The sequence below is a fragment of the Aphelocoma coerulescens genome, chromosome 4 (assembly GCF_041296385.1).
Source record: "Aphelocoma coerulescens isolate FSJ_1873_10779 chromosome 4, UR_Acoe_1.0, whole genome shotgun sequence".
In the NCBI taxonomy this organism is placed as follows: Eukaryota; Metazoa; Chordata; class Aves; order Passeriformes; family Corvidae; genus Aphelocoma; species Aphelocoma coerulescens.
Genome location: NC_091017.1, coordinates 78,996,456 through 79,013,006, shown reverse-complemented (window position 1 = coordinate 79,013,006; position 16,551 = coordinate 78,996,456). Strand labels below are relative to the sequence as shown.

Sequence of the window (16,551 nt, the reverse complement as noted above, 5' to 3'; positions counted from 1 at the left end):
GTTGGAAAACACCTCTAAGGTCATTGAGTCCAGGAGTTGCAGGCCTTCCCAAGGGCTGTGGAGCTTCCCAAAAGCTGTGGGTCTTCACAGGGGTTGTGGAGCTTCCCAATGGTTCTGGAGCTTCCCAAGGGTTCTGCCCATTCCCAGGGTTCTGCACATTCCCAGGGGCTCTGCACCTTCTTTAGCCATGTGCCCTCCCAAGGGATGTGTGTGGGTGGGAGGAACAGGAGGGGGTGGGATGGAGGCACAGAGGGGACCCAGAGGAAGGACCAGGGAGGGATTTTTGGGGCCCCCCATCCCAATAGCACTGACCCCCATCTCTTCCAGCGCCCGGCACCGCCCGACGCTGACACCCCCCTGAGGATTGCCGGATCCCCTCGAGGATTGTCGGATCCCCCTTCCATCCCGGGCCGTCCCCACGCCATGTCCCGGCGGAGCCGCCACCCCTCTGCCGGGGGCTCCCCGGCGTCCCCCGCGTGTCCCCGGAGCGTCTGCGCCGCGCCATGAGCGGGGCCCCGCGGGTGCCCCGCGCCGGGGAGCAGAGCTGAGCGATGGCCTCGCTGGACCTGCCGTACCGGTGTCCGCGCTGCGGCGAGCACAAGCGCTTCCGCAGCCTGTCCTCGCTGCGCGCGCACCTGGAGTACAACCACACCTACGAGACCCTCTACGTGCTCTCCAAGACCAACAGCATCTGCGATGCCGCCGTCTTCCCGCTGGCCGCCGACGGGGCCCTGCTGACCCCGGCCGCCCGCAGGGACTACTTTGAGAGCACCTCCTTCCAGGGCAAGGACCAGCGCTTCTCCTGCGACCTGGTCCCCGCCGACGAGCTGGAGCCGGCCCCGTCCTCGTCGCCCTCGCCCCGCTATGTCCACGAGATCGAGATCCCGCTGACCGAGATCTTCACCCGGGGCAAGGCCGTGGCGCCCGCACCCGCCCCGCCAGCCACCATGGACACGGCCTACGAGGAGGGCCTGGCCCGCCTGAAGATCCGTGCCTTTGAGAAGCTGGAGGTGGACAAGCGGCTGGAGAAGCTGACGGAGGAGGTGGAGCAGAAGATCGCCTCGCAGGTGGGCCGGCTCCAGGTGGAGCTGGACCGCAAGAGCTCGGAGCTGGAGAAGGCCAAGCAGGAGAGCCTGCGGCTGAGCCGGGAGAAGCAGGAGCTGGAGGACCGGGCGTCGGAGCTGTCCCGCCAGGTGGACGTCAGCGTGGAGATGCTGGCGTCCCTCAAGCAGGACCTGGTGCAGAAGGAGCAGGAGCTCACTCGGAAGCAACAGTGAGTCCTTTGTCCCTGTCCCAGCCTCAGGGTGGGGGGAAAGGGGTGCCTGGCAGTGACTCCTGGAGAAGCTGGGGCTGCCCCATCCCTGGAGGGTTCAAGGCCAGTTGGACAGGGCTTGGAGCACCCTGGGATAGTGGAAGGTGTCCCTGCCCATGGCAGGGGGTGGAATGAGATGGGCTTTAAGGTCGCTTCCAATCCAGGCCATTCCATAAGTCCAGAGGAGCCCAGCATCACCTCCAAACCCTCAGGGCCAGGGCTCAGGCACAGCCCCTTGGTGATGCCCAGCAGCATCAGCCCTCAGCAGGTTCTGCATCTTCTCCCACCCACTCAGTGCCCACACAGACCTGGGCCCCTCCATGGCTGGGTCATGACAAGCCAGACCTTGTCCCAGAGCCCCTGGTGCTCCAGGACACGGCCAGGCTGGGGATCACCGAGTCACAGACTGATTTGGGTTGAAGGAACCTTAAATCCCACCTTATTCCCACCCCCTGTCGTGGCCATGCCAAATTCCAGGTTTTTCTCCCAGAGGGAGCATGGGGCAGCCCAAGCAGTACCACCTCCATCTGCTGTTGAGACTGGGACACTCTCATCCTCATTTCCGTCCCATATTCCCCCCCAACACCCCCTGCCCACCCCAACACTGCTCCCGAGTTTCCCTCCAGTCCAGCGCTGGGTCATTCTGCCCATCAGTGCTGCCCAAGCAAACCAGACCTTGCTCCTCAGGAGTTTTAGCAAATCTGGAGGGGCCCAGAAGGTCAGTGAGGAGTTAGTGGGGGACAGCCGTGGCTGAGCTGGGCTGGGAGCACTGCTGCGATTCCTCAAGGAATTGTCTTGATTCCCATCATCCTCTGCACACTTGTGAATGACTTTGACTCCAAAAGAATGACCTGGCTCAGAAACGGGGCTCCCAGGGTGGGCGGATGTCCCGGGTGAGGAGCGGGGTGACCCTGGGGCTGGATAAGGACACCTCCAGGTTTGGGGGCACAGTTAAGGGACAGGCAGTGGGGGGTTTGGGGGCTGCCATCAGCTGCCCCGTGGGTGTTGTCCAGGGGCACCCTGGGGATATGTGGTGGTGGAATGAGGGACACCAGCGTGGATGAGTCTGGAGCAGGGCCTGGAGACAGCCAGACAGGGTAAATAGAGGGGCAAATGTCTCTTGGTGGAGCCTGGACATTGTTACCACCTAAAACCCTGGGTTTATGCCCCAAAACTGCCTCCTGGGCCTCCCATTCCTCAGGGAAACCCTCCTGCCCCTCGACTGTCCCCAGCAGTCCCCAAACTCCTCCACCCCAAGGGACAAACTCCCTTGTGAGGTTGCAGGGAGGGTGTGGGAAGCGCTGATGGTGAGAGGAGGCTTTCCCCAGATGTGGGGAGGTAATCAGAAATTGTTTGAATCAGCAAAGCCTTCCCTGAAAACACTGTGGGGGCATTTCCCAGCCCTGCCAGCTCCAAGACACCATGAAGCCGTTGTCCTCCTGGGAGACCCTTGGCTGCTGGGCTCCGTTTCCTTTGCCAGGGGTGTTTTTCCACCCAGCCCATGGGAATGGGAGAGACGCAGGCGATAACCATCAGCATCACCTTACAGCTGCTGTCCAGCTCCACATTTGCCTTCCAAATCCCCTGGGGCCCCTTCCAGGAGCCTTCCCAGAGCATCCCCAGAGCTCCCAGGCTCAGCCCTGCAAGCAGCAGGTTGGGGAGAAATTAATTGGTAATTAATTGGTGATTAATTGGTAATTGATAGCCAGCAGCAGGAATGATGTCACTAAGGGCTGCCCCTCCTTTTCCTTTGTGCTTCTGAGCAGATCATTGTGTCCAGGTGTCCGAGGCCAGGTGTGCACGGCCAGGGGTCAGAGGTCAGGTGTGTGTGATCAGGTGTCCGAGGCTGGTGTGAGTGGCTGGGTTTCTGTGGCCGGGTTTGTGTGTCCAGGTGTGCATGGTCCTGTCCGAGGTCAGGTGTGCCTCAGACAGACGTGCAGAGCTGTGTTTGTGCCTCTCCAGGGGCTCCTGAGGGGAGGTGTGAGCAGTTGTGTGTGTGTGGGTGTGCACCATCAGCCGCGAGGTGTGAGCAGCTGTGCCCGTGCCAGGGGAGGGCACGTGGGTGGGCATGGAGTCACGGAATGGGTTGGGTTGGAAGGGACCTTAAAGCTCATCCCGTGGGTGTGCCATGGGCAGGGACACCTCCCACTGTCCCAGGCTGCTCCCAGCCCCAATGTCCAGCCTGGCCTTGGGCACTGCCAGGGATCCAGGGGCAGCCCCAGCTGCTCTGGGCACCCTGTGCCAGGGCCTGCCCACCCTCCTGATGCTGCCTGGCTGTGTGTGCCCAGCTGTGCGCTGGATTTGTGCTCTCCTGGAGGTGTGTGGGGTGCTCAGGTGTGCGGGACAGGGGTCTCTCTGTGTGTGTGTGTGTACCTGGTGCACGCCTGGGTGCTCACGGGGCACATCCATCTGCAGGGGTGTGGTGGCCACGTGTGGTTTGGGCAGTGTGGGCTCACGGGTGTGTCTGTGCCTGTGTCTGCATGTGCTTACCCAGGTGTTCGTGGTGGGGTGGGGTCAGCTCGGGTCATGGAGCTGCTGTCACACTGCACCCCGGGGCTGGCCACATTCTGGGGGAAACAGCCCTTCCGCAGTCTCAGAGCTCCAGAGCACCTGCTAATTAATGTGTTAATGAGGGAGCCGGGGCCCTGCAACCACTGGGCTGAACAGGGATTGGGGCTGAGCAGCGTTTAGGGGTGCCAGACTGCTCTTAAGGACTTTCCTAAGTCTGTCCTGAGTGAGGCAGGACATCACTGCCATCCTCCTCCCTCACCCTGCCACACCATCATCCTCCTCTTCCCTCTGCTCCATCGTGCTCAGGAGCCTGATTCCAGTCCTGGGAGCAACAGATGAGGCGCAGGGGATGTCACTTCACCCCTAAAACAAGGCGGCAACATCCCCCCCGCCTGCTGGGAGCATCCCTTCACCCCTGTCCTGCCCCAGCCCACCCCGGGAGCCCCTGGGCTGGCACTGGCCCGGAGCGGGCTGAGGATGGAACAATCCGGGTGTGCACGAGCATTCCTGACCCCGGTCCCAGCTGGGACACGAGGACGGGGGTGCTGAGCAGGGAGGGGTGGGCAGCACCGGGGTGTCACCGCGGCTCCCTCCGCCAGGGAGGTGCTGCAGATCGACCAGTTCCTGAAGGAGACGGCGGCGCGGGAGGCCAACGCCAAGGTGCGGCTGCAGCACTTCATCGAGGAGCTGCTGGACCGCGCCGACCGCGCCGAGAAGCAGCTCCAGATCATCAGCAGCAGCTGCGGCACCACCCCCAACGGGAGCCTGGGGCGCTGCGGCACCCCGGCCACCAAGGCCATCGCCCGACCGGTACCTCTGCGGGCACAGGCACGGGCACGGCTTCGGGAACGCGCCCGCGGCTTCGGGAATCTCCCCTCAGTTTTGGGAATGCACCCTCGGCTTCGGGAGTGCGTTCGCAGCTTCGGGAATGCGCCCCCGGCTTTAGGAATTCACCCTCGGCTTCGGGAATGCGCCCCCGGCTCTCCTCTGCCAGGGGCCGAGCGGGGCGGTGGAGGTACCCCATCTCCTCGCCACGGGAAATGGGTAATCCCGGGTGGGGGATCCCAAAGGGAAGTTGCTTCTCAGTGGGTCGGTGCTCCCGTGGCCTGGGCGGTGCTGGAGATGCCGCTCTGCATCCCGCTGGGTGAGGGTGTCCCCTCGGAACGCAGCCGGCACCGGTGGGTTAGCGGGGTCCCCTCCCTCGGCTGCGCCTCACACACGGCGGGCTGTGCCACGTTGGCTCCTCTTGTCCCCTGTCCCTGCAGAGAGAGCGGCACCCGGGGCCGGGCGTGGCCGTGCACGGTCCCTACGGCGTGTCCAACCAGCGCTCCTCCTCCAGCACCGGGTGAGTGCCCGTCCCTGCCGCCTCTTCGGGATTTTAACGGGATGATGGGAAGGGGCCGCACACCCCGGCGAGCCCTGAGGTCGGACATCCCCGTCCCCAGGGCCTCGAGCCGGGCCAAGGCCGTGTCGCAGAGCTCGGGGTGCTACGACAGCGACAGCGCGGAGCCGTGTCCCACGGACGACACGGCGGACGGACACCCGTACGCGGCCCGGGACGGCGCGCGGGGCTCGGGGCTGCGCCGCCAGGCCATCCAGAACTGGCACCGCCGGCCCTACCGCAACAGCACCGAGGGCGAGGAGGGCGACGTGTCCGACGTGGGCTCCCGCACCACCGAGTCGGAGGCCGAGGGCTGGGAGCCGGAGGCACCGGGATCTGCCGTGTCCCGGCCCCCTGGCAGCTGCCGGCTGACGGGTGAGAGCACTGCGGGGTCTTCTGGGGGTGGGAGGGTGGGGAGGTCGGGAGGTGGAGGGTGGGGCGGTTGGAAGTTGGGAACAGGGATGGAGCTTCCCTTACCCGCTGTTCTCCCGTGCACCAGTGGCCACGGATGCCGGGTGTCCCACAGGCAGGCCCGAGGGGGCCGGGGGCAAGGTGTGCCGGCTGGAGCGGGGCAGCCCGGGCCACTCCAGCGAGGTCATCAGCCCCGAGATCCTCAAGATGCGGGCGGCTCTCTTCTGCATCTTCACCTACCTGGACACCAAGACCCTGCTGCGCGCGGCCGAGGTGTGCAAGGACTGGAAGTTCGTGGCCCGGCACCCGGCCGTGTGGACACGGGTGCTGCTGGAGAACGCCAGGGTGTCCTCCAAGGTACTGGGGAGGGGTGGCACTGCCTGGGGGGAGGCCTTTCTTCCAGAAGAGTAGAGCTGTGCAAGCATCTCCTTGGTGGTCAGGATGGTTGTGCTGTTACGGTCATGGGGGGACACAGGGGGACACTTGCTCCGGTGCTGGAGGTGGTGCAGGTGCACAGGTGAATGCTCGAGGGCAGGAGCTCCCACCTGCACAGGTGTTCATGTGCTTCTGTGGTCACAGCCGTGATTTTGTGGTCACAGCCGTGATTTTGTGGCACACGCTCTGCCATGGCCTCGTATGTGCCTCTTCACACGTTTCTGCCAGGGGTGGGACGTGCCGGGGTGTCCCTGTCAGTGACAGCCACCCCTGTGCCCCAGTTCCTGGCCATGCTGTCCCAGTGGTGCACACAGATGCATTCCCTCACCCTCCAAAACCTGAAGCCGCGCCAGCGGGGCAAGAAGGAGAGCAAGGAGGATTACATGAAGAGCACACGGTGAGTGCCCGTGTCCCCGTGTCCCTCCTCCCACAGCCGGAGCTGCTGCTCCCCACGGATGCTGCTGCAGCTCCATGAGCCCCGACACCCGTTCCATGTTGGACCCCAATGCACACCAGCTCCGGCTGTGGGTTTTGGGCGTCCTGGAGCCACGGATGCCCACGGGACGTGTCACCGTCCTGGAGAGGCCCTGGGGAGGGTGAGCGTGGGCCCCTGTGCCTGACCCTGCCTCTGTCCTGGCAGGGGCTGCCTGGAAGCGGGGCTGGAGTCGCTGCTGAAGGCGACGGGCAGCAACCTGCTGATCCTGCGCATCTCGCACTGCCCCAACGTGCTGACCGACCGCTCGCTCTGGCTCGCCAGCTGCTACTGCCGGGCCCTGCAGGCGGTCACCTACCGGTAAGGACGGCCACCAGCTCCCGCCACAGCACTGGGACAAGGCCGGGAATGCCCACGGGGTGTGCGGGGCTCACCCCCATTCCCTGGCAGAGCACAGCCCACCTGTCCAGGTGTGAAGGACCCACCTTTCCATGGCCCCACCCCAGTGTCCCCAGTGCCAGCTGTCCCTGCAACTCCCATCCCCTTCCAGGTTGTCCCCATGCAGGTGTTTCACTTCCAGCTCCATTCCCAGTGTCCTGTTACCAATCTCATCCTGGCTGGAGGCGTGACTGGGGTCTTGGCAAGGAGACACCACCTTGTGTTAGAGAAGGGTGAGGAGGAGGTGCCAGTGAGGTCCCCCCTGGCTGTCACACCCTGATGAAGGATTCTAATGGGGAGAAGAGGCTCGGGGTCCCTCCCTCCTGGGAGGGAGGAACAGCTCTGCCATGGGACAGTGAAGAGCCAACTTGGACACCTTGCCTGAGTCAAGGACACAAGACCCATGATGATCCTGGAGGAGGTCACAGGTCCTGAAGGGCATCACTGACCACTCAGTCTTGGCCACCTTCTGAAGAGGCTCTGCCTCCCATAGAGACAGGACTGGCCTTCCCTCCACCCTCCAGGAGGATGGTCCTTGGTGGGACAGCACATCTAGCCACCCCCCCGGTGTGGACCCCAGACCTGGGTCTGACCCACACCACGAGACAGGAGAGAGCCCAGAGCTGCCAGGTTTAATTCCAAGGCTGCTCCATCAGCTCTTCCAAGGGCAGCGGATCAAGTCCAAGCTCTCCTGGTGCATCCTGAGCTGTGCCTGTGACTCACACTCTGATGAACCTGCTGCTCTTGGCACCCTGCTCCAGCAGAGATGTGTGAAGCACTTGAGATAACACCCAGCCTTATTTTTAGGCTTGCTTGAAGTTCTGAAGTGGGGCGCTTAGACTTGGGAAACGCAGCCTCAGACCCTGGAAGGCTCCTGGTGTGGTGGGAGAGCTGAGGGACTCTGTTTGGGCTGGTGGCACCAGGATGGTGCTCTCTGACACCTCTCCTCGCTGCTGGGCTCCACCCCAGCTCACAATGAACCCACACCTGCCCCAATCGCTGCCCGGGTCGAGCAGCATCCCAGGAGGCCTCTCCTGGTACCTCCAAAGGCACCGAGGAGGAGCCACAGCAAACCCCTGCAGTGACACGTGGCCAAGAGCCACCTACAGCCACGGTGGCACCACTGCAGAGCAGGGGCAGAGCCCGCGGAGCAGCCCCTGCCCCTGGCTGGGACCCTTCCCAGCCCCTGGCACCGTCCCCATCCAGGCCGGGCAGGCGGCAAGGGACACCAGCCCAGTGTGCCCTGCAGGGACACCCGGCCTGGCAGTCTCTCCCTGTCACCTTTGCCTCCGGAAGATGCACCTCCAGCTCACCTTCCGTGTTCAGCCTCCCCTCCAGCCTCCCCTCCCCCTCCTCACCTTCAGCCTCACCCTCTGCGCTGCTCTGCCGTTGCACATCCATAGGCACCATTCCCGACGGGAATGCCTCCAGCCTCCTGCACTGGTTGGTGTCAGGCCTGGCTGCTCCAGGGGCAGGTCCTGGGCTGTAAATAATGACCAGATGGGGACCTCTGGCTGCTCCAGGGAGCTCCCTGAGGGATGCAGACCCAGCCCCGGGGCAGCACCGCTGCTGGTGGGGCCACCACGTGTTCCTTGTGTTGTTCCAGGAGCTCCACGGACCCCGTGGGCCATGAAGTCATCTGGGCCCTTGGAGCAGGCTGCAGGGACATCATCTCCCTCCAGGTCGCACCCCTGCATCCCTGGTAAGGCATGGAATCACAGAATGGGGTGGGTGGGAAGGGACCTTAAAGCCCATCCAGTGCCACCCCTGCCTTGGCAGGGCCAGGCTGCTCCAAGCCCCAGTGTCCAGCCTGGCCTGGGACACTGCCAGGGATGGAACTGTGTCAGGAGGAGGCCATTGAGTGTGAGGTGCTGGAAAGAAATTGGGTGCCAGAACCTGATTTCCTTAGGGAGGGTCTTCATGGGATGAGCAGCAATCCTGGAGCCCAGTCCGGGAGAGCAGGGGCTCAGCCCCATCCCTCCCGGTGAAAACTGGGCGCTGCTGGGTGTCTGCCCCTCCCTGCTGTGCCGGGAATGTTCCCAGGGAGGCTGCTCACTGCGGAGATGAAAGGGATCTGTGATGGGTCTGGGAGGTGGCACTGAACATCAAAGGGCTGTCTGAGCTCTCGCTGCTCAGCAGCAGCAGCCCTGCAGGGCCTGGACGTTGATGGAAGGGTGTCACTGCTTAGGGGCGACTGCAGCTGCTCTCACTCTGGGACAGCATTTCGGGGGAGATGCTGCTGGAGCCTCACCTCCACCCCACAATGTCTGGGTGCTCGGCAGCTGATGGCTCACGCAGCAGGACACAGCTCCGTGCCTGGGAATGTCCCCTGGGCGTAGCTCTTGTCTGGGAGGTTCATGGCAGTGTCACCACAGAGGGGAGGTGGCTCGGCAGGACAGGCCGGGTGCCAGGGCCGGGTGCCAGGGCCGGGTGGCTCCTATCTACCCTGGGGAAGCAGCACCGGGCACTTCAGCCTCTCCACCTGGGCCAAAGGTCCAGGCCCTGCTGCTGCTTTGATCTGGGCAAGCAGCAGAGTTCAGAGCCTGGTTTGGGTCTCCAAGGTTGGAATCACAGAATCATGGGATGCTTTGGGTTGGAAGGGACCTCGGAGCCCCTCCAGCACCCCCCCCCCCCCCCCACCATGGCAGGGACACCTCCCACTGTCCCAGGCTGCTCCCAGCCCCAATGTCCAGCCTGGCCTGGGACACTGCCAGGGATCCAGGGGCAGCCACAGCTGCTCCAGACAAGGGCTGGGGCACTGGGCACACAGAGCTGCCCTGTCCCGGTGGCAGCCCAGCCCCGGGTGCTGCTCACACGGGGACACCTCCCCCAGGGTGGCCCCCGGGCTGGTGGGGCGGGAGAGCTCGCAATCCCGCACCCCTCCCAGGCGTGCCCGCGGTGGGGGGACTGAGCCGTGCCACCCCCAGCTCTTGTCCCTCGTGTCCCCAGCCAGCAGCCGACGCGCTTCAGCAACCGCTGCCTGCAGATGATCGGGCGCTGCTGGCCCCACCTGCGGGCGCTCGGCGTCGGAGGGGCCGGCTGCGGCGTGCAGGGACTGGCGTCCTTAGGTAGGCAGCGCTCGGGGTGGCGGGGTCACAGCACGGATCACTGGGCTTGGGAAAGATCTCTGGGACCACCGAGTCCACCCTGTGCCCGATGCCCCCCTTGTCCCCAGCCCAAAGCTCTGAGTGCCACGTCCAGGCCTTCCCTGGACACCTCCAGGGGTGGGGACTCCAAACCTCCCCGGGCAGCCCCTCCCTCCTTCTTGGATGGAGCAAGGAGCGGGCCCTTGCTGTAGGCAGGGGGATGCTCCATGGGGATCTCAGTGGAGAAGCTCACCCACCCCGAGGTCCATGGGTGCTCCCTGCCCCTGCTTGTACCACCCATCCCTCCCACCCCCCTTCCCCCTGCCTGTCCTGGTCCCTTCCCCGTGGGATGCTGACAGGGGATGCTGTGTCCCCGCAGCCCGGAACTGCATGAGGCTGCAGGTGCTGGAGCTGGACCACGTGGCTGAGATCAACCAGGAGGTGGCTGCCGAGGTGTGTCGGGAGGGGCTGAAGGGGCTGGAGATGCTGGTGCTGACGTCCACCCCGGTGACCCCCAAAGCCCTGCTGCACTTCAACAGTGAGTAGCGATGCCAGGGCCAGCAGCCCCTGAGCAGAGACCCAGACCCATGGGCCAGACCGGCCCTCCTGCCCCACCCGCGGGAGCTGCCGATGCTGGAGGGTGCTGGGAGCTCTGTGGTGGAAGGTGTCTAAGAGGGGGTCCAACATCCCCTGCCAAGGACGGGCCAAGGAGAGCTGATCTTGCCTCGAGCCGCAGGGAGGATGGAGCCGCTCCCTCCCTGGTCCCCCCAGTGTAGCCAAGGCCTCAATGTTTGTGACACGCCTGAGGTTTGTGACAAACCCAAGTCATTGGCCAGGGCAGGAGGTCCACAGCCTCAGGAGGGTCTGTCCTGGTGGCCACAGCTCAGGTGACTGTGGCTGGACTTGCTGGGAGCCCACCCCTCTGGATGGCAGAGTCAGGGACTCCCAAGGAAGTGGGAGGACACTGATTTGGGACAGAGCAGCCAGAGACAGCCCACGGCCCATCCCTGCACAGACCTTGGCCAGGGCTCCTCCACATTCAGGGTGAGGATTCCCCACACACAGAGGCCTTGAGAAGCACAGGGTGGGACCTGGGGAAGCTGCCTGTGCCCAGGCGTGGAGATCCAGGAGGTGTCTGTGCCCCCAGGTGTGTGCCGGAACCTGAAGTCCATCGTGGTGCAGGTGGGGATTGTGGACTACTTCAAGGAGCCCCACAGCCCCGAAGCCAGGAAGATGTTTGAAGAAATGGTGAACAAACTCCAGGTGAAGGATCCCAGACCCAGCTAACAGGAGTGTCACCAGCCCTGCGTCCTTGCCCTGGCAGGGATCAGAAATGTTCCCCCTCTCTCTCCCTTGCCTCTTTCCTTCCTCTCCCTCCCTCACCCCATGTCTGTCCTGAGGCAGGGATTGGAGATAATTGGAGCTATCCCCCCCCTCCTTCCCTTGCCCTGTGTCCTTCCAGTGGCAGGGATTCCCTTCTCTCTCTCTCACCTGTGTCCTTCCCGAGGCAGGGGCTGGAGGTGCTCCCCCTTTCCCTCCCTGTCCCCATGGAGCAGTGGCACTGCTGGCTCCCCCCTGACCCCACGCTCTGCTCCTCTTCCAGGCCCTGAGGAAAAGACCCGGCTTCTCCAAGATTTTACACATCAAGGTGGAAGGAGGCTGTTAGCCCTTCAGGGAACCCAAAGCACATTCCCTGCTCTGCCCAGCGGAGCCCGAGGCCCCTGAGACCAAACCCAGCGTGGGCCGCTCCTCCGCGGCCGGGGCCGGAGCAGGGACCCCCCGGCTCGTGCACAAGGAACCCCAAACTCTCGCAGGCTTCGGGACCGGCAGCCGGGGCCATCCCGGGGCCGCTCGCGGGCGAGAAGGTGCTACTTAAGGACATTTTTTGGCTGCCCCAAGAGCCAGGGCCAGGCTCTCTCCCAGGAGGGAAGATGGCGTTGAACCCCTGCGGCTGCTCCTCGCCACGGATCCGCGTTTGGGGATGGCTGTTCTGTCGAACTCTGTTTTGGGGGATCTCTGCCCATTTGAGGCTGGCTCGGCCTGTTCCGGGGGCTCTTGGCAGAGCGCTGGGCTCGGCACTGCTGCAGCCTGGCCTCTCCGTGGGATGATAGAGGTGGGGTGGGAAGGGTCTGCTCCTCCCCAGGAGACAGTGCCCGGCCTTCCCGCGGGGTTTCTGCTCGTTTCCATTCCGTGTTTGACAAAGGGAATGCCCCCAGAAACCAGCAGCCCCCGCAGCACAAGCCTGAGGGCAGAGCTGCTCCTCGGGGGCTTTGAGAGGACGCCAGGAGAGATGGGCGCTCTTCCAGAGGTCTCTGGCCTCACTTCCTCTCCACCAAAACCCTCCTGCCAAGGCAATAAACCATCTCCAAAATCCTCGTCCACCAGGAACACGGGTCACGCTCCTGTCCCCACCACCAGGACTCTGTCCGGGGTCACTTGTCCCATGTGGAGAGAGAGACTGGCACGGGACACTCACGTTTGCCATCCCATCGCCTTCCTGAGCAGCCTGAAGAAGAAACCCTGGCCAGATTATCCTGAAATCATCCTGGGGAAAGCACCAACCAACAGCCCTGGCTGACCCTTGTCTACGGCCACCATTGTCTATTTCGGAGTTTTCTTCCGAGTGTCCTCTGCCTGCAAGGGCATCATCATCCCCGAAATACCCTTTTTCCATAGGAAAAGGTTTTGGAAAGGCATCCAGCAGGGTCAGGCGTCTCCATCCTCCCCCCTGGGGGAAAGTCCCAGGAGGTGTCCCTGGAGTTGGGGACACCCATCAGAGCACTGCCAGCAGTGGGGACACCCCGGCCTTGCCCACAGCCCCAGCCCGTGTCCTTGGACCCACCGGGCTGAGCAGAGAGGAACCGACTGGGAAAGTGGATTTGGGGCTTTTCCCTCTTCTGTGGACCAGCGCTGGAGGTTTTGGTGCCCGTTGGCCGGAGTGGCTGTGGGGAGACCCCTCCCAGCGCCTGTCCCCTCCCCAGCCCTCCCGGAGCCATGGGCGGCTCACGGGGAGCATCCCCCAGGAGGAACCAGGCTGCAGATCCAGCACCACATTCCTCATCCATGGCACAAGAGCTGCTGACCTCAGCTGGGGCTGCCAGGCAGCCCGTGGGGATCCCCAGACGAAGGAAAATCACCCCCAAATCGCTGAGGCTGGTGGGGCTCTGGAGGCAGTCCCTGCATCTCCACCCTGCCTCAGGAGACCCTTCACCCATCCTTCATCCCACCTGCGCTGTCTGCTCTCAAACGGTCAGGGTTTTGTGGCCATAACCCCGAGGGAAGCGCCTCTGCTCCCCCTCCTGGTGCAGCTTTCCAGGAGAAGGCTGCTCCCTGAATGCACAAAATGTGGGAGCCCGAAAATGCCTGCGAGAAACTCCTGCATCCCACCCCGTCGCCACGGCTGAGCTCCCCGGTACTGGGAGCAGCTCCCTGCCGTGCCCACCGTGGGTTTACCTCCACCCCGGGGAGGCTGGGACACTCCTAACCCAGGGGCAAGAGGAGCAAGGGATGCCCCAACCAGCAAAAAACCACCCAGCAAAGCTACAACCCCCGGGGACCATCCGGCCCTGTCCCGGAGCGTGGCCCAGTGGAGATGTCACCACCACAGTGCAGGGACTTGCAAAATTCCCTTAAAAACAAAAACAAAGCAAGTATTTATTTCTATAAAGAGAAGAAGGAAAAAAAAAAGATTTTAAAGGAAAATTATATACTCAGCATGTTTATACACTCTACGCTTAAAGACTCTCGTGGCCCAAGCCTGGAGGTGGCTGCTCCGGGTTTGCTGGCGCCAGGACCCTGTCCCGGCTCCTCGGGGCCGAGGCGAAGGCGAGGATGAGGTGATGGAAAGAGGGGAGGTGTTGAGGATTCTCAGAGAAACCTTCCATGCCAGCGGTGGCCGTGTGTGGGGTGGTGTTGGGGCGTGGGTGGCTCTGTGACATCCCCAGCCCCGCTGCCACCAGGGCTCTGGAAGTCAGGGCAGGACCCTCACCTGCATTCGGTGCTTTGGTGCATCCCCAAACCAGATCAAACCATCGCCTCCCCTCGGGGCATTCCCCAAGAACCCATCTCAGCAAAGCCACCTTTCTACAAAATCCTCTGATGACACAAGACCTTGAGCAGGTTCAAGGATCAGAAGATAGGAAGTGAGGGTTTCTCCCTGTTTTACTGGGGCTTGAATTGATGCCTTCCTCCTCCTCCTCCTCCTCAGCTGGGGATGAAGGCGGCTGGCACTGACAAGAATGGTGGGAACGAGGGCTCTCCTGGTGGCTCCTAATTGCCCGGCTTGTTAACGAGCTCATTAACGGCTCTGAAATGTCAGATGGATCCTGCCCTGCTGCTTTCCCCCCCTCCTGCTGGCGCGTGGCCCCTGCGGGATGCTCCGGCCACGCTGCCCACGGCCGTGGAGCCACCGCCCTGGTCACGGAGCCTCTGGAAGTGATGGGAACACAGAAATACCAAATTTCCTGGGAAAGCCTTGAAATCACACAGTGCGTTCAGCTCAGCCCCCTATGAGAAGTGCCAGAGGGGCTCTGCGATGACAATCCCCAGTAAAATCCATGGATCTGGGAGAGGATTGGGGTCACAGGGATGGCCAGAGCTGGCAGAGTTTGGATGGACAGTGGTTCTGAGCCTGGCTCCTGCAGGACCAGTTTTGGGGAGATTCATTCTCTTTCTTACGAGTTTTCCCAAAGTTTCCACATGGCCGACATTCCCGGCATTCCCCTTTGCCTGAATTTGGGTGCTGGTCAGGGATTTCAAGAGGAACAACATCACCAAAGCCAGCTCGGGGGCCAAATCTATCCTAAATCCGTGTTTTTGTGTCTCCCTCGTGTAGGATTTCACTCGTCCTCCAACGCTCCGAGCCCCCAGGAGCCAGGAATGCTCTGGGGATCAGCTGCCTCCTCCTGCCTTATCCCTCTGGTCTGGGGCTCCAGGGTGTCAGGGATTGAGGGAAATGGGAACCCCCAACTTGACGCTGTCCAAGGAGGATTTTAAACCTCTTTATCCCAGTTCTCGATGTGTGTCCTGGTCCCTGCTGCCACCAAGGGCACAGCCACGGCAGGGGCTTGGCTGGATCCTCCAGAAGAGCCTGGATTTAGGGAAAACAGAACAAAAAAAACCCCAGAAGTGTTGGTGAAGGCTCCTGAAGTGGCTAACAAATGTTTTCCTTAGCTCTTATGGGAGGCCCCAGCCCAGGAGCTGGAGCATTGCTTCATCCTCATTTTGGGGTGAGAAACAGCAGCTTGGGGTGGAGCAAAACCATTTGGGAATTGGTGCCAAATGAGAAAATACTTTAAAAGGGAGAAAGTCCCAGGGAGCAGGGAGATTTTGGGAAGCAGAGACGGTTTGTTGTGACTGAAGCATTGCAGGGTGTTGTGAGGTGGTGATGGGCCTTCCCCATGAGCGGGAGGCAAAATAATCCCCAGGGAGGGTGGGAGAGCACTGAGGAAAAGCTGCTGCAGCAGCGAGGAGGGAAAACTGCCCAAAAGCAAGGAAAAAAAGGGATTTTCTAATGCAGCCTCGGGATTGAGCCCCGTGGAGGGGAACGAGGCAGGTTGGGGCCGGGGACAAGTGGGTGCAATGGTGTGGGGCAGTTTTTGGGAAGCGAAGGGGTGATGCACAGTTGCTTCGAGATAATCAGAGGAGATAATCAGTGCAGAGAATAGAGATATATAGATGCAGGAGCTGGAATCATTCCCTAAAGCCCTGCACGGCGGCAGCAGCTCCGTGAGCAGAGCCCGAGGGGCCCTGTACAGCGACCTCCCCTCCCCAAAGGTTCCCGTGGCCTCCCAAGTTATTTTTTTAACTCTATATAAATTTAGGTCTATTTTAGTCTTTCCGCAGCGATGTGCCAGTGTCTGGAGAACCAAACATCCCTTTTCCCCCCCATCCCGTGGTCCCTGGATGCTAAACCGGGCCCTTGGTGCGAGGTCTGCTGGAGATGATGTCCTGGAAGGGGGGAGCGCTGGGACGGGGCTGCAGCCGGGCGTGGGGCAGGGGAGGCTCCGGGGGAGTCCGTGTTTTTAGCACTTTGGTTGGAACTCTCACCTGTAGACGCACTTTGATGTTGTTGCTTTGAAACTTTGGCAAGTGTAAACAATGTGTATTTAAAGAATTACAGAGAAACAACCCCCAGCGAAGCGTGTAAAGAGCTATTTTATGATTCAGTGTTGAATAAAGACTCTGGAGATCGAGCTGGGTTTTCACTCTCCCGGTGGTCACACTGGACCCGCACCAGCACCACACCAGTGACACCAGTTGCTGTTTGGGGCTTACTGGAAGCGTTCTCCTGACTCCCTCTGCAGGTCTGTGGGCTCCACTGGTCTGGCATCACAGGGTACTGGGACAAAGTGGGACACAGGGGCAGCATGGGGGGAGCACTGAGGGTAGTGAGGCCCTGGCACAGGGTGCCCAGAGCAGCTGTGGCTGCCCCTGGATCCCTGGCAGCGTCCAAGGCCAGGCTGGACAGGGCTGGGGACAACCTGGGATAGTGCAAGGTGTCCCTGGATAATCTTTATGGTCCCTTCCAACTCACCAGACTGAA

General features: G+C 62.3%; 1 protein-coding gene across 1 annotated transcript; it reads left to right on the top strand.

Annotated features, from left to right (window-relative positions):
- The first annotated feature begins 551 nt into the window (after positions 1–551).
- Positions 552–11,673, top strand: FBXO41 (F-box protein 41). The gene is made up of 12 exons (XM_069012292.1): positions 552–1,273; positions 4,423–4,651; positions 5,089–5,168; positions 5,269–5,579; positions 5,731–5,972; positions 6,332–6,447; positions 6,691–6,843; positions 8,528–8,623; positions 9,871–9,989; positions 10,387–10,545; positions 11,155–11,270; positions 11,611–11,673. The coding sequence occupies exons 1-12, from the start codon at positions 552–554 to the stop codon at positions 11,671–11,673; spliced, it is 2,406 nt and encodes an 801-aa protein (XP_068868393.1).
- The last annotated feature ends 4,878 nt before the right edge of the window (positions 11,674–16,551 follow it).

What these genes read in the sequence shown, in the direction of transcription:
- FBXO41 (XM_069012292.1), top strand. Translation starts at nt 552, where the DNA reads ATGGCCTCGCTGGACCTGCCGTACCGGTGTCCGCGCTGCGGCGAGCAC. An exon ending in CGCTCCTCCTCCAGCACCGG is followed by an intron (nt 5,169 to 5,268) that starts GTGAGTGCCCGT and finishes CCCCGTCCCCAG; the next exon opens with GGCCTCGAGCCGGGCCAAGG. An exon ending in ACGCCAGGGTGTCCTCCAAG is followed by an intron (nt 5,973 to 6,331) that starts GTACTGGGGAGG and finishes CCTGTGCCCCAG; the next exon opens with TTCCTGGCCATGCTGTCCCA.